Source organism: Thalassophryne amazonica, chromosome 10, assembly GCF_902500255.1.
Source record: "Thalassophryne amazonica chromosome 10, fThaAma1.1, whole genome shotgun sequence".
Taxonomy (NCBI): Eukaryota; Metazoa; Chordata; class Actinopteri; order Batrachoidiformes; family Batrachoididae; genus Thalassophryne; species Thalassophryne amazonica.
In genome coordinates this window covers 7,530,299-7,554,032 of record NC_047112.1, presented here as the reverse complement: position 1 = coordinate 7,554,032, position 23,734 = coordinate 7,530,299, and the positions used below count along the sequence as shown (strand labels likewise).

At 39.9% G+C, this 23,734-nt stretch overlaps 1 protein-coding gene across 3 annotated transcripts in view; it reads right to left on the bottom strand.

The window, feature by feature from the left end:
- LOC117518279 (plectin-like) overlaps window positions 1-22,710 on the bottom strand; it is a 60,400-nt gene extending 37,690 nt beyond the window's left edge. For 2 of the 3 annotated variants that reach the window (XM_034179376.1, XM_034179378.1), the window contains exons 1-14: window positions 22,424-22,710; window positions 14,782-14,875; window positions 12,067-12,188; window positions 11,792-11,939; window positions 9,049-9,174; window positions 8,529-8,588; window positions 8,278-8,445; window positions 7,922-8,026; window positions 7,271-7,366; window positions 6,889-7,014; window positions 6,596-6,748; window positions 6,308-6,462; window positions 5,995-6,121; window positions 221-407 (exon numbers count right to left, since the gene is read on the bottom strand). In XM_034179376.1, coding sequence (XP_034035267.1) covers window positions 221-407; window positions 5,995-6,121; window positions 6,308-6,462; window positions 6,596-6,748; window positions 6,889-7,014; window positions 7,271-7,366; window positions 7,922-8,026; window positions 8,278-8,445; window positions 8,529-8,588; window positions 9,049-9,174; window positions 11,792-11,939; window positions 12,067-12,188; window positions 14,782-14,875; window positions 22,424-22,629 — 1,873 coding nt within the window. In that variant the 5' untranslated portion in view covers window positions 22,630-22,710. The remainder of the gene's footprint in view (window positions 1-220; window positions 408-5,994; window positions 6,122-6,307; window positions 6,463-6,595; window positions 6,749-6,888; window positions 7,015-7,270; window positions 7,367-7,921; window positions 8,027-8,277; window positions 8,446-8,528; window positions 8,589-9,048; window positions 9,175-11,791; window positions 11,940-12,066; window positions 12,189-14,781; window positions 14,876-22,423) is intronic. The other variant, XM_034179377.1, reaches the window with a different exon arrangement.
- Between the last annotated feature and the right edge of the window lie 1,024 nt (window positions 22,711-23,734).

The window sequence follows — 23,734 nt, the reverse complement described above, 5'->3', positions numbered from 1 at the left end:
AAACTCAGCTGACTAACTAAAATGATTCGTCATGTCTGGAAACATGCTTGTGTTGTGGAACTTCAGTGCCTCCACGACATATTGAGGCCATCAGTAAAAACTGAGGCCATTCACCTCAATCTTTTGAGTTCTAATTTATTTATTTATTTGGGTTAGAGTGTATAATTTTTTTAAAATATTTTGATGCATGCTGTGTATAATTATACTGTAATATACTAACTGTAAGTTGGCAGCTGCACCACTAGCTGGTCATAGTGGGTCTGGGCTCCAGTGACTTGTTTCTCAATGATCTGCTTGTCCTCATCAGCAAACATCTGAGAGCCCATTGAGGTCCGTTTGAACTCCATGAAGTGTTCCTCCAGGCTCTTGATGATTTGGCGGTACTCCTCAGGACGCATGCGGGCCAGCTGCAAACAAAATGTCTCATTTAGGTCTTGACAACATTAGAAATATCAATCAATCAATCAATCAATTTTTTTATATAGTGCCAAATCACAACAAACAGTTGCCCCAAGGCGCTTTATATTGTAAGGCAAGGCCATACAATAATTATGTAAAACCCCAACGGTCAAAACGACCCCCTGTGAGCAAGCACTTGGCTACAGTGGGAATATCTGCAGAAACATCAGAGGAAGTTTATTTCGTGGTCAATCAATCAATCAATAAACATTTATTTATAAAGCACTTTACAGCACCGACTGGTGTCCAAAGTGCTAAACATTAAAAACACAAATTTACAAAAATAAAACACATATAAAATAAAATTTTAAAACAACACATAAAAAAGAACATAAAAATAACAGAACATGTCACCAGCCATGTCACATAAATTACTGGTATAATTTAGTGGTATATACACAAATTGCCAGTAATACACTTAGAAAAAAATTATGTTGAGCAAATTTAACAACACAGTTTAATGTTTAGGTCACATAAACTGAAATTGCATTGCTCTAATGCCATATGACAAGACATGCCATATTTTCCTGAGCTTTTTTGCTAGTTTGGGAGGTCCTGCGACTTATACTCTGGTACGGCTTATATACAGAAAAACTACACATTCATTAATAATAATAATTACAATGACTATTTATATAGGATTTTTCCCAAGAATCAAAGCACCAAACAAAATAAACTCTAATAATAAAATAATGCATGCCAATTAAGTACATTAAGTACATTATTGAAATGCACACGAATGGTGCGACTTATACTCAAGTGCAACTTATATATGGGTCTATAGGTTAGCAGGTGCAACTTGTACTCAGAAAATATGGTAATATCATAGAAGATAACACAATGAATGAACATCAACAATTTCTGGTTTTGTTTAAAGTCGAAATGCAGATATATAACATAATGTTATCCCATCCCCGTAGAGACGGTGCCTGTTCCCAGACCACCAACAACCAGTAAAAATCTATTTAAGCATAAAAATTCAAAAAGAAAAAATAATATAGCACCTTCAACTGCAGCACAGACTAAAACAGTTAAATGTGTTTATTAAACATTAGGTCTCTCTCTTCTAAGTCCCTGTTAGTAAATGATATAATAATTGATCAACATATTGATTTATTCTGCCTTACAGAAACCTGGTTACAGCAGGATGAATATGTTAGTTTAAATGAGTCAACACCCCCAAGTCACACTAACTGTCAGAATGCTCGTAGCACGGGCCGAGGGGGAGGATTAGCAGCAATCTTCCACTCCAGCTTATTAATTAATCAAAAACCCAGACAGAGCTTTAATTAATTTGAAAGCTTGACTCTTAGTCTTGTCCATCCAAATTGGAAGACCCAAAAACCAGTTTTATTTGTTATTATCTATCGTCCACCTGGTCGTTACTGTGAGTTTCTCTGTGAATTTTCAGACCTTTTGTCTGACTTAGTGCTTAGCTCAGATAAGATAATATAGTGGGCGATTTTAACATCCACATAGATGCTGAGAATGACAGCCTCAACACTGCATTTAATCTATTATTAGACTCTATTGGCTTCGCTCAAAATGTAAATGAGTCCACCCACCACTTTAACCATACTTTAGATCTTGTTCTGACTTATGGTATGGAAATTGAAGACTTAACAGTATTCCCTGAAAACCCCCCTTCTGTCTGATCATTTCTTAATAACATTTACATTTACTTTAATGGACTAGCCAGCAGTGGGGAATAAGTTTCATTACAGTAGAAGTCTTTCGGAAAGCGGTGTAACTAGGTTTAAGGATATGATTCCTTCTTTGTTATGTTCTCCAATGCCATATACCAACACGGTGCAGAGTAGCTACCTAAACTCTGTGAGTGAGATAGATTATCTCGTCAATAGTTTTACATCTTCATTAAGCACAACTTTGGATGCTGTAGCTCCCCTGAAAAAGAGAGCCTTAAATCAGAAGTGCCTGACTCTGTGGTATAACTCACAAACTCACAGCTTAAAGCAGATAACCCGTAAGCTGGAGAGGAAATGGCGTCTCACTAATTTAGAAGATCTTCACTTAGCCTGGAAAAGAGTCTGTTGCTCTATAAAAAAGCCCTCCGTAAAGCTAGGACATCTTACTACTCATCATTAATTGAAGAAAATAAGAACAACCCCAGGTTTCTTTTCAGCACTGTAGCCAGGCTGACAAAGAGTCAGAGCTCTACTGAGCCGAGTATTCCTTTAACGTTAACTAGTAATGACTTCATGACTTTCTTTGCTAATAAAAATTTTAACTATTAGAGAAAAAATTACTCATAACCATCCCAAAGACATATCGTTATCTTTGGCTGCTTTCAGTAATGCTGGTATTTGGTTAGACTCTTTCTCTCCGATTGTTCTGTCTGAGTTATTTTCATTAGTTACTTCCTCCAAACCATCAACATGTCTATTAGACCCCATTCCTACCAGGCTGCTCAAGGAAGCCCTACCATTAATTAATGCTTCGATCTTAAATATGATCAATCTATCTTTATTAGTTGGCTATGTACCACAGGCTTTTAAGGTAGCAGTAATTAAACCATTACTTAAAAAGCCATCACTTGACCCAGCTATCTTAGCTAATTATAGGCCAATCTCCAACCTTCCTTTTCTCTCAAAAATTCTTGAAAGGGTAGTTGTAAAACAGCTAACTGATCATCTGCAGAGGAATGGTCTATATGAAGAGTTTCAGTCAGGTTTTAGAATTCATCATAGTACAGAAACAGCATTAGTGAAGGTTACAAATGATCTTCTTATGGCCTCAGACAGTGGACTCATCTCTGTGCTTGTCCTGTTAGACCTCAGTGCTGCTTTTGATACTGTTGACCATAAAATTGTATTACAGAGATTAGAGCATGCCATAGGTATTAAAGGCACTGCGCTGCGGTGGTTTGAATCATATTTATCTAATAGATTACAATTTGTTCATGTAAATGGGGAGTCTTCTTCACAGACTACGGTTAATTATGGAGTTCCACAAAGTTCTGTGCTAGGACCAATTTTATTCACTTTATACATGCTTCCCTTAGGCAGTATTATTAGAAAGCATTGCTTAAATTTTCATTGTTACGCAGATGATACCCAGCTTTATCTATCCATGAAGCCAGAGGACGCACACCAGTTAGTTAAACTGCAGGAATGTCTTACAGACATAAAGACATGGATGATCTCTAATTTCCTGCTTTTAAATTCAGATAAACTGAAGTTATTGTACTTGGCCCCACAAATCTTAGAAACATGGTGTCTAACCAGATCCTTACTCTGGATGGCATTACCCTGACCTCTAGTAATACTGTGAGAAATCTTGGAGTCATTTTTGATCAGGATATGTCATTCAAAACGCATATTAAACAAATATGTAGGACTGCTTTTTAGCATTTGCGCAATATCTCTAAAATTAGAAAGGTCTTGTCTCAGAGTGATGCTGAAAAACTAATTCATGCATTTATTTCCTCTAGGCTGGACTATTGTAATTCATTATTATCAGGTTGTCCTAAAAGTTCCCTGAAAAGCCTTCAGTTAATTCAAAATGCTGCAGCTAGAGTACTGACGGGGACTAGAAGGAGAGAGCATATCTCACCCATATTGGCCTCTCTTCATTGGCTTCCTGTTAATTCTAGAATAGAATTTAAAATTCTTCTTCTTACTTATAAGGTTTTGAATAATCAGGTCCCATCTTATCTTAGGGACCTCATAGTACCATATCACCCCAATAGAGCGCTTCGCTCTCAGACTGCAGGCTTACTTGTAGTTCCTAGGGTTTTTAAGAGTAGAATGGGAGGCAGAGCCTTCAGCTTTCAGGCTCCTCTCCTCTGGAACCAGCTCCCAATTCAGATCAGGGAGACAGATACCCTCTCTACTTTTAAGATTAAGCTTAAAACTTTCCTTTTTGCTAAAGCTTATAGTTAGGGCTGGATCAGGTGACCCTGAACCATCCCTTAGTTATGCTGCTATAGACTTAGACTGCTGGGAGGTTCCCATGATGCACTGAGTGTTTCTTTCTCTTTTTGCTCTGTATGCACCACTCTGCATTTAATCATTAGTGATTGATCTCTGCTCTCTTCCACAGCATGTCTTTTTCCTGATTCTCTCCCCTCAGCCCCAACCAGTCCCATCAGAAGACTGCCTCTCCCTGAGCCTGGTTCTGCTGGAGGTTTCTTTCTGTTAAAAGGGAGTTTTTCCTTCCCACTGTCGCCAAGTGCTTGCTCACAGGGGGTCGTTTTGACCGTTGGGGTTTTTCTGTAATTATTGTATGGCTTTTGCCTTACAATATAAAGTGCCTTGGGGCAACTGTTTGTTGTGATTTGGCGCTATAGAAATAAAACTGATTTGATTTAATGTATCCTGTTATACAGTACAAGGTCTGTCAATAACGTAACGGTCCTTTTTATTTTTTTCAAAAACTACATGGATTTCATTCATATGTATTTACGTCAGACATGCTTGAACCCTCGTGCGCATGCGTGAGTTTTTCCACGCCTGTTGGTAATGTCATTCGCCTGTGAGCACGCCTTGGGAAGGAGTGGTCCTGCCCCCTCGTCGGATATTCATTGTCTGGAAATGGCGGAATGAAAAGGACTTTTTTCCATCAGAATTTTTTCAGAAGCTGTTAGAGACAGGCACCTGGAAACCATTTGAAAAATTTACGCGCGAAGCCTCTGTGCGGCTTTCCATGACAAAATCTCTTGTTAAAAGTGAAATCTGCCGGAAAATGGCTGATGTCCAGCTCTTGTGATAACCAGAGAAAGAGCACACGACGGTCTCGTATCCACAGAGCCATCCGTTTGGAAATGGTCCGGTGGCTTGTGCCGCGTCGTCGCAGCTCGGAGCGTGGCGCGCCGAGCGTCCTTAAAGGGGTCCTTAACGCTGTAGTAACAGACCTTATTCTCTGTGAAGCCCGTAAAATTTTCACCGAAAGCCAGATAAATTTTTCGAATGGTTTCCAGGTGCCAGTCTCTAACAGTTTCTGAAAAAATTCTGATGGAAAAAAAGTCCTTTTCATTCCGCCATTTCCAGACAATGAAAATACGATGAGGGGGTGGGACCACTCCTTCCCAAGGCGTGCTCACAGGCGAATGACATCACCGAAAGGCGTGGAAAAACTCACGCATGCGCACGAGGGTTCAAGCATGTCTGACGTAAAAACATATGAATGAAATCCATATAGTTTTTGAAAAAAATAAAAAGGACCGTTACTTTATTGACAGACCTTGTATAATACAGTGTAGCTAATATGTTATAGGAATATGTACCATATAATGCTTTCTTTCTTTTTTGGGAATTTTTAATTCCGTGGGTGTTAATCTCATTGCCTTGGTACCCTGCCAGTTAATAATAAAGATAAAAAAAAAAGCAGGTGGAGGCAGGACCTTGTAAAACCCTATCTTTTAAACATTGGACACTGCAGCATTCTGCACTTTGTTGGAGGTACATGCACTTTCATGACTTCCCTAGTTGTGCCTCATTGGTGACTCCATGCAAGTCCATGACTTTTTAGCAAACTTCAGCAAATAATGATCTACAAAAAAAACAAAAAAGGTACCATTGAAATAGTGAGGGAGTTGATGCGTTTGATATCCAGCATGCAGTACTGCCAGGCAATCAGGCTCTTAATGTTGATGTAGAGCTGGTTCCATATGGTCAGGATGGACTCAAAGTATTGCTCGTTCCTTTTGACAGCAGAGAGAGAGAGAGAGAGAGAGAGAGAGAGAGAGAGAGAAAGAGAGAGAGAGAAAGAAAGAGAGACGAAGCACAAATCAAACATGATTCCTGTATTTTCTTTGCAGGTTAAATCCATCATCTAAAGGAATCCCGCTGGCACCTCGGTCGTCAGAGGAAGCGGGTGTGTGTCTTACTTGTTGGCGAGGCCGATGCTGATGGGATTGGGTGGTGGTACGATCAGGCACACAGAGGGCACCAGCATGTCGAGTCCTCCTGGACCCGTCACGTGCCACTTACTACGCTGGCTGTTGTCCTTCAGGATGGCCTCGTTGCCTTTACAGATCACCTTCTGCGGAGCCCAGAGGAAATAAAATTCATTCATAAAAATCAAGACACTTTCTATATTTTTTCAAATTATACAATTTGGGGATTACAGACATTACACTAGCAGTACTCCACAGTTCAGATTTTTTTCTTCTAACCTGTTCTTGTTTGAAGTCGCACAGAGCCTTAACGATAACGGGGCTGCTGCTCTTCTCCTCTGGGTTCCTGGGTTTCAGTCTCACAATGCTCTTGGACTTACTGACCAGATGGTGGACCTGCCGTTTATGTTCCAGGATCCTCTCCTTCTCTTTCTGGAGATAAAATAAATGGTCTCATGAAATGTATTTACTGTTCATCTATAAGATCTCAAAAAAAGACTAGCTAAGAACCTAACGACTGATTATCTGTCACTTTCAGTGGCGGCTGATGCCAGAATGTGAAGCTGCCAAACCTCCAGTGCTTTAAGAAGCTCTAGCAGGTTCTCCAGCGATGTCTTCTTGTCACAGATAAACGTCTTATGGACTGACTCGTGTTCCTTCTGCAGGGCGATGTACGTCTCATTGGCCTCCTTAAAGAACTGTTACAAAACAAAGCAGAAAGCCAGCATTGTATGATGATGTACATGTATGTTCAGGCAGAGTGCTGCTCTCATGAACCTGTCTACGTGGGGCATATAAAGATCAGAAAAACTCGCAATCACTGTCTGTTGCCTCACAATAGCATATAAGATTCAATACTGGATTTGGGGTATTGATCCAACTGTTCCAGCCCTAATCCAGAAAGGACTTGTGGGTTTGTCAGTCAACATGTATGCTGGTGATTTGTTGGGTTACCTGGCTGTAAGCAGCATTCTCTTTCAGATGAATGTCGATGCATTTGGTGATTTGCAGGAGCCAACTCCACTGAGTCTGCAGAGTGTCCTGATAAGCCTGCAAAAACAAAAAGTATCATCAGAAAGACACAAAAACAAAACCTTAACAAGAACTAATTTAATAATTAAAGTGGCACTCAGAGAGCACATGAGGTATTGGGATATATGATTCCTGATAATGTCAGCATTTCATTGTCTGTTTAACTTGCTGTGACTGATCATTAGGCAGCAAATCAGGTGGAATTTAGTTTATCCAGTGGTTTATCCATTAATGAAACAATGGCTGAAGTCAGCTGATCTGTGACCTTGAAAAGATGGTCAAGGTCAATGATATGCAAACTCTTACAAGGGCATCATGTAAGTGACCTATCTACCAAAATTTGGAGAGCTTGTTGCAATTTGTTCTCAACTAATCGTGTTCACAAGAATTTCATAAGGTCGGGGCAGCCAACATGCAAACTCATCTGAGGTCCTTATAAGAGAAACCTACACACCAGATTTTGGGGGCCTGCTGTCATTTGTACTCAAGTTACAGCATTCACAAGCTGCGTGACGGATGGACAGAAATTTTGAATTTGAATGATTTAAATGTATGAAACAGATTGGTCCTCACGTCGATCTTGTCTGCAGCTGGGTGGTTGTTCTTCAGGATGGTGTCCACTTTAGTTTTCAGCTTGTTGAGTTCCTTCTCTTTGACCTCCAACGCGCTCATCAGTTTCTGTTGCAAGAAAATTAACTCAAATGTTTAAATAGAAGACAGCTGCCAAAGTTTAACATTCCACAGATGATTGCCTCATTACGAAGAAGAACAGACTATGTTTACCACAACTGTCAGGGTGATTAACGCTCACAGTGCTGTCAGCAACGCCGACTAACTACAATTCAGATTGCAATTTTTTTTTTTTTCAGCATAAATGCGCGAAACCCAACCCGCTGTTCCCACTGACGGTTTGAGCTTTTGGCACTCACAGAGTAGCTCTCCTGCTTCTTCGGGATGTACTGGTCAACGTTCTTGTCTCCCCAGTCGAAGACGAGCTCCTCCTCCTCCCTGTCGTTCACCCACATGATCTCCTTCGAGATTTCCTCGATGATCTGCAGGAGTTCTCGAAGCTGGTTTGTCCGGGCGCCAGACAATTTCTGAATATGGAAAACAAAGTAAGTCTCAGCATACGTTTGAGATTTAAAGTGAGAAGACAGAAACCATCAAGTTGTTCCTTCACCTGAAGACTGTCCCATTCCTGTTCCAGAGCGTGAAGACTTCCTTTGTCACCTTTCTTGATCTACAGCAAAAAAAGATAAAATAAGTATTACATTTTTTTAAATAAATCTTAATAAATCCCCCCCCCCCACAAGGGAGCTCATATCTTCCTCTGTGAGCCCCAAAGATCCACTAAGGGTCAATAAATTTCACTGGATTCATACACCCAGCAGAGGGCAGTAAATGTCCACATCAAAATTTTACAGTATGAAGCATGAAACGTTAATCACACTACATTAGACACGTGGTTGCTTTCACTATGACTACGTGATGCAAATCAAAGCAGCGTTTGATATGGTCATCAAATATGAACAAAACCTGCTGATTGGTCACTGTGATCTGTAGTTCTGGACAAATAGAAGGAAAGACTGCTAGACATGAGAGCAGTTGAAATATCCCAAGGTTTCGAACATTTAGTACTTTTAATCTTTTTTTTTTTTTTTTTTAATGAGAACCTCAAACTGTTAGTGGTGTGAACCCACCAGCTCCTCCCGGGCTCGCTCCACCTCCTGACTCCTCTGGATGCTGCTTTGAAACCTCTGGTGGGACAACAGCTGCTGCTCAATAGTGGCTGGATCGTCTCCCCAGGGAGCGGTTTCAATCAGCCGCTGAAATAGGCAGATACGAGGTCTGTCAATAAAGTATAGGTCCTTTTTATTTTTTTCAAAAACTATATGGATTTCATTCATATGTTTTTACGTCAGACATGCATGAACCCTCGTGCGCATGCGTGAGTTTTTCCACGCCTGTCGGTGACGTCATTCGCCTGTGAGCACTCCTTGTGGGAGGAGTCGTCCAGCCCCTCGTCGGAATTCCTTTGTCTGAGAAGTTGCTGAGAGACTGGCGCTTTGTTTGATCAAAATTTTTCTAAACCTGTGAGACACATCGAAGTGGACACGGGTCGAAAAATTAAGCTGAGTTTCGGTGAAAATTTTAACGGCTGATGAAGCTGAAAACCTCCACATTTCAGGCTATATTGATCCAGGACATCGTGAGAGAACAGAGAAGTTTCAGAAGAAGTCGGTTTCAGCATTTTATCTGGATATTCCACTGTTAAAGGAGATTTTTTTAATGAAAGACGTGCGGACGGATTGCAGCGTCAGCTCGCAGCCGCCGCGACGCTCCGCCACAGGAAAAACACCTCCGTTGGAAGCCTTAAGGACAAGTTGGAACATGTCCAGCTGTTAAACAATTTCTCATATACTCACTCCACTGAAAGCCATCAAAAGCCACCTGGATTTTACAAATGGTTATCAACACGGAGGTGTTTTTCCTGCGCCGTCCGCACGTCTTTCATTAAAAAAATCTCCTTTAACAGTGGAATATCCGGATAAAATGCTGAAACCGACTTCTTCTGAAACTTCTCTGTTCTCTCACGACGTCCTGGATCAATAGAGCCTGAAATGTGGAGGTTTTCAGCTTGAAACAGGCTGCGCGACGTCTCGCACCGTGGGAAGTCCTTAAAGCGACAGTATCACCTCAAAATCTCTCATCAGCCGTTAAAATTTTCACCGAAACCCAGCTTAATTTTTCAAACCGCGTCCACTTCGATGTGCCTCACAGGTTTAGAAAAAATTTGACGTCACCGACAGGCGTGGAAAAACTCACGCATGCGCACAAGGGTTCAAGCATGTCTGACATAAAAACATATGAATGAAATCCATATAGTTTTTGAAAAAAATAAAAAGGACCTATACTTTATTGACAGCCCTCGTACATCACATTTTTCACAACTGTAAGTTGGGCTTGTCAGGAGAAATTCTGTCCATCCCGCAAACTTTTGTATCTTAAAACTCAAAAACCGTAAAACTCTCAAATTCCATATTTTTTTTATACATTAATACTGGGATGTTAAAGCTCTGTGTGACTAAAAAAAAATCATGCATTTTGACATTCAGAAATTACATTTTTACTGAACTTTGTGTTACAAGTAGGAAATGTACCAGAAGTTCTGAAATCCTCATATCATTCGCTAGATGGCGACAAAAGCTGCTTAAATGTGTGGCAAGGTTTTGACTGTTTATTCATGTGAGAAATTAACTTTTACCAAAAATAAATTTGTGGCCAAACATTAAGAAGTAAGCCCTACATAGGCCCTGAGGACTGTTTCTTATCCCCAGATACCGTCACCTGAAACAGATCAGCCTCTAAGACTCTGCCAAAATGGGATGCCAGTCCATCACAGGCTACTTCCCTAGCAAAGGCTGGTACCTATTTCAAGATGAGGTGTCTTGACAAACACTAATACTATGGAGCAGCTCTGGCTTGTGTCAACTGGCCTACAAGAAGGAGCCCAAGATATGCCCCCTGGCTACGCCGTGGTTTAAGAGGGCTAGTGTGGTATATACTAGGCTATACCCCTATTGCTCTTTGCTAGCCCAAAGTACCCCAGGGTATAAACCAATGTGGGCTAGTTTTGTCCCGGGGTATATTTTAGTAGAAGGTTAATCTGACCTGTTTCACTGGCTCTTCTTGAAGGTCAATTTGACCCTAATAGCACACAGTAATCCCAGCAAATATTTACATTTTTCCATGCTGGAACTCTCTGCTGGTTCTGGTGTGTCTGAGATTCTGATTGAGAGATCAACAAGGTGGGTATTAACATCAGTGTCAACCCTAGAGAGAGTTTCGTCCTACACCTTTTACAGGATTAGTTCAACTCTTGCTGTTAACACTCTGTCCTCTGCTGTCTTGGGTCCTATTTTATGTGTTCCGTTGGACACATCCTACATAATTTTGAAAACGTCTTGTCTATGCAGATGATATTTTGATATAAACCACTCGTCACTTTGGATCTTCAACCTTAACTGAACTGAACACTAGATCGGTTGACTCTCTGGATTCAGTCTCTGCTCTGGTTAGCTCAGCAGAAAGTCTCATTCTTAAACACACTGCAGCTCTTTACAATTTACTTGACACTGCTGCACCGCTGACAACCAAACAACACTGACGGCAAAATGTCGCAAATGGCCTGTTTGACCAATGTAAATAAAGATCCTCTCAAAAAAAACAAAAAAAAAACAGACGAGAGTAATAAAAAAAAAAACCCTCGTAGATCCAGATCTGGGTCCCATGAACAATTCCAACTTCTGGTTGTGACAGTGGCTGTTCTGGCACATGCACATAAAAGATGTGCATCATTTGCACCCCGATGCTGTCTCAAAATTTTTTGTGTGGTGCAGACTGTGGGGTGGGACTTCTAGTTTTGCGATGGGGTGCACACACCTTTTGCTGTCCAATCCAGGCTACAGCATCATTGAAGCTCTTCCCGTGATCCTCCCAGGGTCCAGAACTCAGTCTGGAATTCCTCCTCCGCAAAGAACCAGTCATAACCATGTGGACCTCCTTCAGCTGTTCTCTGCAAATCTCTAAACTATACACAGGTTGAAGAGTTGAGAGAGAGAGAGAGAGAGAGATTGAGGACAGTAGCCAAGAAAAGTCATGACAAAATAAAAAAAAAAAAAAAAAGAGAAGAAGGAGTAAGGCAGAATTGATCTTACGTTCTGATGACATTGTCATTTGGTTGTCCCATCTGTCTCAGGTCTGTAGCCAAACCCTTCAGCTGATCGATGGTCTCTTTGGCCATTGCCATGTAGCGCTCTGCTTCACCGGAATCATTATTCTACAAGACACAAACAAGTTGTTTTATTAATTTTTTTTAGCTGTCATACCTCCTATACTAGTGCAATTAATGAATCGATCTCCAAAAATTTATCTCCACTTGCGTCAAGAAAAGATTTTAATCATGTAATCAACAAAAATGCATTTTCTATTAAACTGCAACTGGATTAAATATATAATTTACAAGGACCTTGGAACATGTTTTCAGTATTTTCCCAAATTTTAATCATGTAATCAACAAAAATGCATTTTCTATTAAACTGCAACTGGATTTAATATATAATTTAGAAGGTTCTTGGAACATTTTTCAGTATTTTCCCAAATTTTAATCATGTAATCAACAAAAATGCATTTTCTGTTAAAGTGCAACTTGATTAAATATATAATTTAGAAGGATCTTGGAACATCTTTTCAGTATTTTCCCAAATTTTAATCATGTAATCAACAAAAATGCATTTTCTATTAAACTGCAACTGGATTTAATATACTATCATTTAGAAGGATCTTGGAACATGTTTTCAGTATTTTCCCGAATTTTAATCATGTAATCAACAAAAATGCATTTTCTATTAAACTGCAACTGGATTAAATATATAATTTATAAGGACCTTGGAACACGTTTTCAGTATTTTCCCAGTAATTGCTCAAAATATAGACAAATGATCCAACAGGTTACAGCCAAATTTACTGGCTGTGATCATACTAAATTTTTTATTTATCAACTTGTATTTCATAAATAGAATGACTAAAAAAACAAAACAAAAAACAGTGAAATAGTTACCTATTGTTATTTAGGACATTTTATAGACTTTATTAATTTAATTGAATTAATTTATTATATTTTAAGTGTTTTCATTTTGGGGGAATTCCGGCTCGATTAATGTGGATTTATCTGGGGGGATGAGCTAATATCTCATATTTCAAACCAGGAAAATGATCTGGCAGGATAATTTCACAACACTGACAATAAGGCTTTGTTCAAGAAATCTGTCACTTCAATGTGCACAAATATGTTTGGAATGCAACAGCAGGTTCTGGGCTTCTGGTACACTCACAGGGAGGTTTTGGAAGCCAAACCGAGGAGGACTATGTGTTCTGTGGTTTATATTCAAGATTCAAGATTCAAGAGTTTTATTGTCATATGTACAGCAGAAACAGGCAGTTAAACTATACAATGAAATTCTTACTTTGCTATTCCTCCATTCACCAATATAATCTTAAAAAGAAAGAAAGAGAGAGAAGAAAAGGCTGTTGTATGGCTGGGGGGGCCTGGCTGCCTTTTTGTTTCTGTCTTTTGTTTTTCCTTCCAGGTGGCTTGCATTTGGGACTGAGTGGCTGTGTAGCTGAGTTTATCAGGACCTCACCCTGATCACCTGAGGCTGATCACCTGCGGCTCGTCAGGACTCACAGCTGTGGTGCATCTACATGGATTGGAACATGGTGGCATTTAAGACTGGAGTACACAGTGTGTATTTGCCAGAGACTCGACCTTGTGACCAGACGGGTGAGATCGTCGTCTCAAGAGCCATCTCATCATCAGTGGATGCAGAGAACGTCCAGGTTTGATGCCATGGTCTGTGAAAGAGGAGGAGGTGAGGTCTCACGCTCGTCAGCACACTTCCTGAGGTACGTTAGATTTTGTGACTAACATTTATACAGTCAGTAAATGTGGCGTCCCTCACACCTTATTATATTGAGCTGTATGTTGGTCGTTTAAATCAGCTTCCACTGCAGTGGAGTTTTGTGAACAGGGTGTTCTATGCCTGCAGGGTGGGAAGCTGATTTGCAATTAAGCCAGGAAGTGTTTGCTGTTTGTACACCTTTGAGCGGTCCCTCTGTGTGTAGAGTGTGGACTCACATGATGATTTCTTCTTTCACAGACTCGGTTTGTCGCGGCCACCTGGGGGGTGTCGGCGGGGTCCTTGGGTCCGAACTGGTTCTGGCTCCGGACCGTTTTGTGCTGCTGGGAGCACACCGCAAATCCGCCACGCCAGACCGCGCACTTATTTGTTTGTATTTTTTCACATCACTGTTATGTTCATTAAACTCTGTTATCCTTTGTACCGTGCTCTGCTTATTTTATACTGGGTCCTTCAAACGCTGGTCGGTTCTCCGGGCTGCGTCCGACACATAACAAAGGCGAAATGTTTAAAAAAAAAAAACACAAAGTTATTGTGCAAATTGTGCAAATATGTGGAGCAGTGATTCAGCGAGTGCAAATCACGAGTAACGGATGTGGACAGTAGTATTCAGAACAAATATAAATAAACCTATGTAAACAGTATTTTAAGAGTATTATATGTTTGCAGAATTCCGGCAGTGGATTCTGTGACAGAATCCGGGGGGTGTTTGGTGCAAACACATTGATAAACTGCTTTGCATGACATGTTCTAAAAATTTTCTTATTCCGTAATAAACAATAGATCTGTCATTCTTTATGCAACTTTTTTTTTTGCAGAGATGAAATGTTTCAAGTAACACAAAACTGTTTCTTTGTAGTATTAAAAAGAACCCTGGTGATTAAACTGGAAGTCAGACACGCCTTTACCGGCAAACAGCTGATGATGAGCATGAAAAGATCCAAGATGACTCACAGACTGAAGGGCGTTTTCGGCCTTCTTCAGGTACTCCTGACACTGACCCTGCATGATCATAGATCTCTGGTGGATGGAGTTGAGGTTGATGCTCCTGCAGGGGGCAGCAGAGGAAATATTTTAATATCACACAACAATCATGACAATTATTGCCATAACAGCCTGTATATGTGTGTGTGTATATATATATATATATATATATATATATATATATACAGTACTGCACAAAATTTTTAGGCACATTTAATGCAGCATAAAACCATAAAAATTATGAAAACCTGATAAATATTCATAAATATATGAAATGTATGATGAATTTCAATTTTGATGATAATCTACATGACAACTGGTTTATACATACATACATATATATATATATATATATATATATATATATATATATATATATATATATAACCATAACCATATATATATAACCAAGTGGTTCAGTGTGGAAAGTTCTTGGTTCAAACTCCGCCCATGCCACATTTCTCCATGTAATGTGGAGTTACATCAGGAAGGGCACTCGGTGTAAAGCTTGTGCCAAACCAACATGAAGATCCACTATGGGTTATGTGTCGGACGCAGGATGGAGAACCGACCAGCGTTTGAAGGACCCAGTATTAAATAAGCAGAGCATGGTACAAAGGATAACTGAATTTAATAACATAACAGTGATGTGATAAATACAAACAAAAGAGTGCGCGGTCTGGTGAGGTGGTAATACGGTGCGCTCCAGGCAGCACAAACGGTCCGGAGCCAGAAATAGTTCGGACCCAAGGACCCCGCCGACACCCCCCAGGTGGCCGCGACAAACCGAGTCTGTGAAAGAAGAAACCATCATGTGAGTCCACATTCCACACAGAGAGACCACTCAAAGGTGTACATAAACAGCAAACACTTCCTGGCTTAATCACTAATCAGCTTCCCACCCTGCAGGCATGGAACACCCAGTTCACATTCTCAACTGCAGTGGAAGCTGATTAAATGACTAACATAACAGCTCAATATAATAAGGTGTGAGGGACACCACATTTACTGACTGTACTAATGTTAGTCACAAAACCTAACGTACCTCAGGAAGTGTGCTGACGAGCGTGAGACCTCACCCCCTCCTCTTTCACAGACCATGGCATCAAACCTGGACGGTCTCTGCATCCATGATGATGAGATGGCTCTCAAGACGACGATCTCACCCGTCTGGTCACAAGGTCGAGTCTCTGGCAAATACACACTGTGTACTCCAGACTTAAACGCCACCATGCTCCAATCCATATAGATGCACCACAGCTGTGAGTCCTGACAAGCTGCACATGATCAGCCTCAGGTGATCAGGGTGAGGTCCTGATAACTCAGCCACACAGCCACTCAGTCCTAAACGCGTGCCACCTGGAAGGAAAAACAAAAGACAGAAACAGAAGACAGCCAGGCACCCCCAGCCATACAACACTATGGATTCACAGTGGCGACCCCGAGTGAAAACAAGGGAACAGCCGAAGGGTCTTACAAGTCATACCAGAGCATACGTTGCAGGACCTCAAAACTACAGTAGGGATAATGAGAATTAAAGTATGAGTAACTGTGTTTTACAGTCATTTTAATGTTCCATAATTATTTGCAAACTGTGTTTGTGTGGAATTGTACTGGCCAGTACACTTAAAAATTAATATTATTATTAAAATACATATTAAATTAATAATATACAAATCATTATTAATAAAAATATTGCTCACATATTCAGTTTTGTTGGAGCTGATTTTGTGTTGACACGCCAACAAAAAGAGGGGAAGGGGAGGGGCACCAAATGCTACATTCGGATGCATAAAACCTTTGCACTGTACTACACATATACATATATATATACACTCAACAAAAATATAAACGCAACACTTTTGGTTTTGCTCCCATTTTGTATGAGATGAACTCAAAGATCTAAAACGTTTTCCACATACACAATATCACCATTTCCCTCAAATATTGTTCACAAACCAGTCTAAATCTGTGATAGTGAGCACTTCTCCTTTGCTGAGATAATCCATCCCACCTCACAGGTGTGCCATATCAAGATGCTGATTAGACACCATGATTAGTGCACAGGTGTGCCTTAGACTGCCCACAATAAAAGGCCACTCTGAAAGGTGCAGTTTTGTTTCATGGGGGGGGGATACCAGTCAGTATCTGGTGTGACCACCATTTGCCTCATGCAGTGCAACACATCTCCTTCGCATAGAGTTGATCAGGTTGTCAATTGTGGCCTGTGGAATGTTGGTCCACTCCTCTTCAATGGCTGTGCGAATTTGCTGGATATTGGCAGAAACTGGTACACGCTGTCGTATACACCGGTCCAGAGCATCCCAAACATGCTCAATGGCACACCTGTGAGGTGGGATGGATTATCTCAGCAAAGGAGAAGTGCTCACTATCACAGATTTAGACTGGTTTGTGAACAATATTTGAGGGAAATGGTGATATTGTGTATGTGGAAAACGTTTTAGATCTTTGAGTTCATCTCATATAAAATGGGAGCAAAACCAAAAGTGTTGCGTTTATATTTTTGTTGAGTGTGTATATATATATATATATATATATATATATATATATATATATATATATATATATACACGAGGGCTGTCAATAAAGTAACGGTCCTTTTTATTTTTTTCAAAAACTATATGGATTTCATTCATACACTGTAATTTTCCAACAACGCACTCCAATTTTAAAGTGCAAAAAACAGCTTCCAGCAAGCGGCACAGTGGCTTAGTGGTTACCACTGTTGCCTCACAGCAAGAAGGTCACACGATCGATTCCCACCTGTGGCTTTTCTATGTGGAGTCTGTATGTTCTCGGAAGCTGTTCCTTATGGGTCTCAGACGAAATTGCACACTCGAGAAGTCTTGATAATCGATTTCTAGTAACTCACTAGATGGAGGACCGGCAGAGTTATCCACTGGCTGTTGCCAGAGCGCTGTCATCTTAGTTAGCATCTGACAACCAGACATCAGTAGAAATCAGTGTGGACATGATCACTGTTTTAAAGAGAGTTTCACCATAAATCTGCATTTGCTGTGCTGTTACATTTATTCAAACTCAGTACCATATTTGTACAGCTAATATTTGTCAAAACAAATACAGAATACAAATACTATTTATATAATAGACTTGAATGACTTTATTTGTCCCAGTCCAGATAGAAAATAATACCATCAGTTTGTCAAACACACTGTGTATCTGCCACGACACCAGATACTAGTCTGATCCTTCATTAATTTCATTTTGAAGTTAAGTTAAAGATGGGAAATAATCAGGGGTGAAAGTAAGAGCTCACATCCTATTAAATATATTAATATTAGAGATGGCTCTTAACCCATCTGCTGCGCTGCTTCTATGGAGCGCTTCTCTGTGAAAATATTCAAATAAAATGAAACAGGTACGCCAGCCACGGTGAAAGTATTAATCTCATTCGTGTATATTCTCATATTAGTAGAATCTACAAAGTCAAAGCGACAGTCATGTGACCCAACAAGCTGAGAGAAAAAGCATTTCCATTCTATGAATTTGCTCTTACAGAATATCTCTGATGTGAAGAAAAAACACGAGGCTAATTAAACAGGGATAAATTGAGACTTATGAAAATAAGACATCTAATTGAACTGGTAAACAAATGGTGAGATATTTATCACGACAAAACGTTCAGGCAGTAAAACTGAAGTCATGACTTTACAGAATACAGATCAACACACACACAAAAAAAATTTTCTAACCTTTATTCAGCAATTTCCACCACATCATTTATATTACATATAATACACACTTCTGAAAGCTCACTCCACAATTGATTATTATTTATTTTAAATTTATTTAACCAGCTGATACTCCTTTGTCAGCTTGTCGCAGCACCTGAATGCTGCAAAAAACAGCATTTTCAGAGATCACCTGACAACGCAGAATAAAGGTGCACTGACATGTGCATGACTTTGCTTCACGCACTTGTATGCACGTCGTTGTGGTGATCCCACCCGCTGTGTTCCCAGCTGGATGCCGTGCTTTGTTCCACCGCTTGTCACATGCTGGACGCTGCATATATAAAATTATTTTGTAGCGGATTAATAATTTCCTCTGCAAGTTGTCTGTTGAAAACGGCTCTAATTGCTTACTGAATCACAGAGGACCGCTCCAACAGTGCTGTTTGCGCGCGCATTGAATGAGCTGGAGAAAGCATCTGGAGCCGTCTAAAAAGGTAATTATTTGTCATGTTTACATTGTCATGGCTTGGTGAAACAGTTGCATGTTCTTTCCTTCTTGTGTGCAGCTGTAAAAGTATGTTTATGATAGATTTAGCACCTCTTTATAATCCTTCAGACAAGCTGCGCTCTGATGCGATCCACTGACGCAACCACTCGCTCTGTTCACTTCTTCTTTACTCCACTTGGGAGCTGCACATCGTGTTGGTGAGCAGATCGCGCCACGTAGCATGACATTTATGCGTGAAGGATGTTTTAAAATTTCTAAAATCTCTTTGTGCAATTGCACACAATAGTGCCCCTCTCACATTCAGTCTGCATCTGTTAAAGACGAGTTTATTCTCCTGCACGACACAGGTCGTGCAAGTTTGTGAATCAAAGTCATGCACGTGTCAGTGCACCTTAACACTAAGCAAGAAGGAGGCTGCTGGCAACAGCTCACAGGTTGCATCCGCCATCTAGTGGATTAAATAGAAATCGATGGTCTTGCTATTTCGATATGTAAAGCCAGTGGATTGGACTGTCAGAGCCAGACTGTCCAAAAAAAAAAAACAAAAAGGTGTATTTTTGCACATTTCATAACACTCTGCTGGTGAGGTAACAATCAATGAATAGTGTTTTGGTTAACAGCTCTGTCAACATGTCACTTTTAAAACAGACTGCTGTGATCAGACATGATTCCTATCATAGAGATCAGATTGAGTTGTCCCTTGCAATAAGTGATGTCTCTGACAAACATCTGCATCGTTTCAGAAATTTACAACTTTCAAATGCAAAGTTACAAAGTTTATTGTGTATTTCCTGCCACCTTTGTGATGTCAGAAAGAGGGTTCTGAACACATACACTTCTAACCCTAAAGTTTCAAAATAGAGCTGTGATAGGTGTTAAAATATTTACTAATTTTGCAGAATCCTGCAAACAAATAACCATTACAGGGAAGTTTATCCTCTGACACTGTGGTATGGAAGCACAAAAGCCAAAACTGGATGTGGATCAGACATCAAAGACGCCTTGTCTCACAAAGTGGGGGACCCCCCCCCCCAAAAAAAAAATCCTCAATTTGGATTCAGATTCACATCCAGATAAGAGGATTACAGCTGCTCGCTCGGTGCCAGACCTCAGACTAAGATCCATGGAAAATGGTGCAAAACGTTCTTGAGAATTTTACAAACAATCGAACAGGTGAAAACATATCAGCAGGTACACTGCGCAGCCCTGCACAAATTAGTATTATATACTAATCAATATATCAATATCTGCATGATCATATTACTAATATGTTCATTTGGAGTATAAAACATCAAATAACAATAACAAAATGCAACAACTGAAGCTCAAAGTATGAAAAGAACTTTGAGCTGCAGCTCAGAATTATTTTTAGTGTTTAGAATTGTTTTTGATTAAGACTTAAAATGTCATTAAAAAATAGTATCAAGAAAGTTGGACAGATTTTATTTTTGGCAAAAGTTAACTTCTGGGAAAAAAAACAATAGTGCAGCTTTTGTCGCCATCTAGTGTGTGATGTGAGCATTTCAGGGCATCTGGTACATTTCCTACGTGAAACCCAAAATTCAGTAAATAAATAAATAAATAAATTATAAATGCCATAAATGCATGGCTTTTATTTTATGTATTTATTACCCAGAGCTTTGACCTCCCAGTAATAATGTATAAAAAAATTTATGGTTCTTGAGTTTTAAGAAGACTTGCCAGAGGTACGTACAGAAGGACAGAATTACTCTTGACAAGCACAATTTACAGTTGTGAATAATAATAATTCCATCATGTTCTGGAGTCTAAATTGATATCTTGTTTTGTCTGATTAAAAACAGTAAAAAAAAAAAAAAATAATAATAATAATTAGAATAATAATAATAATATCAAAGAATAAAACTACTAATTTTTATTGGAGACTGAAGCAGATACAAATCTGTCATTATTCCTTGAGAAAACAATATATAAATGACTAATTATCAGTATAAATCTCAATTACTTATCCATTAATTGACTAAAGGTGCAGAGTTGTTTGACCAAATCTCTTTTTTTTAATTCACCCAGTCAAGAAACATCTGGATATTGAGATCTTAAGTTTTAAATACTCAACTAAAGATGATCACACTTCTAGATTACTGGAATGGTTTTCCTTGCTCACCAGGCTCCCGGGTTACATAAAGTTCTCACATTCCGGTTTAAACGGGTTGAACTGACAGTCTGTCCCACGTGCTCACTGGAAGAGCCGAGATGATTCCAGTTTATTTTAGAGAATAACAATGCAGAATTCTAAAGATAATCTTAACTTTTAAGGAATTTTTAATTCTGCTGCTGGCTTTTAAAAGACAAAAACATTTTTACGAATTTATTGAGGGCTTTCATTTTTCTTTTTCTTTTTTTACAGTGTAGTGTTTTTATGTATTTCTACTTTTTCTTTTCACCCTATGAAGGTTACTTTCTAACAAACATACTTCTTGTAAAAGGATAAATTCACTTTTTTATATAACTCTAAACATATTAAAACAATGTTTACAATCAACAATGTTTATTCTTCTTCTGCCAGAAATCCTTTTTGTAAAAATTTCTTTACTCAATCAGGCACCAACAGGGATTAAGAATCCACCGTGTGGTTGAAATAGCAATGAAAAATAAATAGATTGTTTTGAAATCATCATTACAGTAATGGTACAAAATATATGAAGAAATAGAGGTAGTTCTGTGCATTTTTCCAAACATATTTTATATCAAGTCTGCACTGGTCTTTAGAATTTATCTCCGCCCAGTTTTTTTTTATGGTGGATGTAACATACGATAAATAGTCCCTGTATAAAATATAATAATATCCCCAGATATCATCAAACATAATGCATTGTGTAATTCAGTAATTCCCAAGTTTAAGAACAGCTGACTTTGAATTCTTAAAATTTAATGTGGCCCAGCCAAACTTTTAATCACAATTTTGATTGATGCTTGAGACTTAATAAGGGATAAATGAAGGAAAACACATCATTTAAATCCCATGAGTTTATTACGACCGATTACTTAAAAAAAATAATTATGTTTCTGGTCATTTTGAAATATATTACCAAATTCACGCCCCTGTCATAAAAAGTGCCCCATTTTCGTGACAATATCACAAAAATGGTTTATTATTTTAATGACGTCTCACAGCCCACCTGCAATACTCTTGCAGCTCACTGGTGGGCCGTGCCCCCCCCCCCCCCAAAAAAAAAATCAAGTAAATGAAGTAAGTAAGTAAAAGTAAGCAGGACTCTAATGAATACTGGAACGTAAAGCAGGCAGTCTGGATGAATATTTAATAACTGCATCTTCTGAAATCAATCCACCAAAACAAACAAACAAAAACTTGCAAAGAAAAGACTGAAAAGAATTAAAGTGATCATACCCCATTCCGCCTCCCATTCCTCCCATAGACTTGGAGATGGTGTAGCTGGTGTACCCGTCCATGTAGGGCTCTGGAGGCCCGTATCCACCGGCTCCCTGCACGATCTCGCTCCGTGCGTACTGGTACATGGCGCCGGGGCTCAGGTCGCTCTTGGACCCGACCCTGCGGGTGGATTGCATGGCCTTCTGGGAGTCGTAGATGCTCATTCTGACTGCGGACAGCAGCAGGAGTGGTGCAGCCTGCCGGTCAGAGAGAGAGCACTCTCCAGCTGTCCGCCTTGGTGGACTGAAACCAAACACCGAGGAGGAGCGTTTTGTTGGAGCCTGAGACCAGACCACGCCTCCCTGTCCTTCACAATGTTTGATTTTTTTAAACTGCGGGACACACCCCTGAACACTGTGCAGAAAGGAGTGTGTGCACATAAATGTGTTGAAGGCCACGGGTGTACAAACTGCCGGTGCAAGGGCCAGATGTGGTCCGATACCCAGAAGAGTCATAAAGTCACTTATTTGTTCTTAGTCTTGTTCTACAGTTGTTTCAAGAAGTCTTGTCACATCTGCCTGTTCTGTTGCCAGATAGTTTTGCTAAATTTAAGTCATATTTTAAATCATTTTTACCTCTGTCTTGGACATAACGATTTCAGTGCCTTTAGTTTGTCCATCAGCAGGATGACACGAAAACTACTGAAATCAAACCTGGAGGAGGGGCGAGGTCTGGACCCGAGACAGAACCCAGAACCTCTGCAATCCATCTGATTCAAGGGGCTGATCCTTGAATCCCCCAAGATTTCTCAAGACAGAAGGCCCAGGTCTTTTTGTTGGGGGGGTTGGAAACAGGCAAACGTACGAGGTCTATTAGAAAAGTATCCGACCTTATTATTTTTTTTAAAAACCATATGGATTTGAATCACGTGTGATTGCGTCAGACAAGCTTGAACCCTCGTGCGCATGCGTGAGTTTTTCCACGCCTGTCAGTTGCGTCATTCGCCTGTGAGCAGGCTTTGAGTGAGGAGTGGTCCAGCCCCCTCGGCGGATTTTCATTGTCAGGAAATGGCGGAATGATTTGGGCTTTTTTTCCCATCAGAATTTTTTTCAGAAACTGTTAGAGACTGGCAGCTGGAAACCATTACAAAAATTTATCTGGCTTTCGGTGAAACTTTTACGGGCTTCACAGAGAATAAGGAGTGTTACTACAGCTTTAAGGACGCTTAGCGCGCCGCGCTCTGTGCCGCCATTGAGAGCCGCAAACCACCAGATCATTTCTAAACGGATGGCTCTGTGGATCCGAGACCGTCGTGTGCACTTTCTCTGG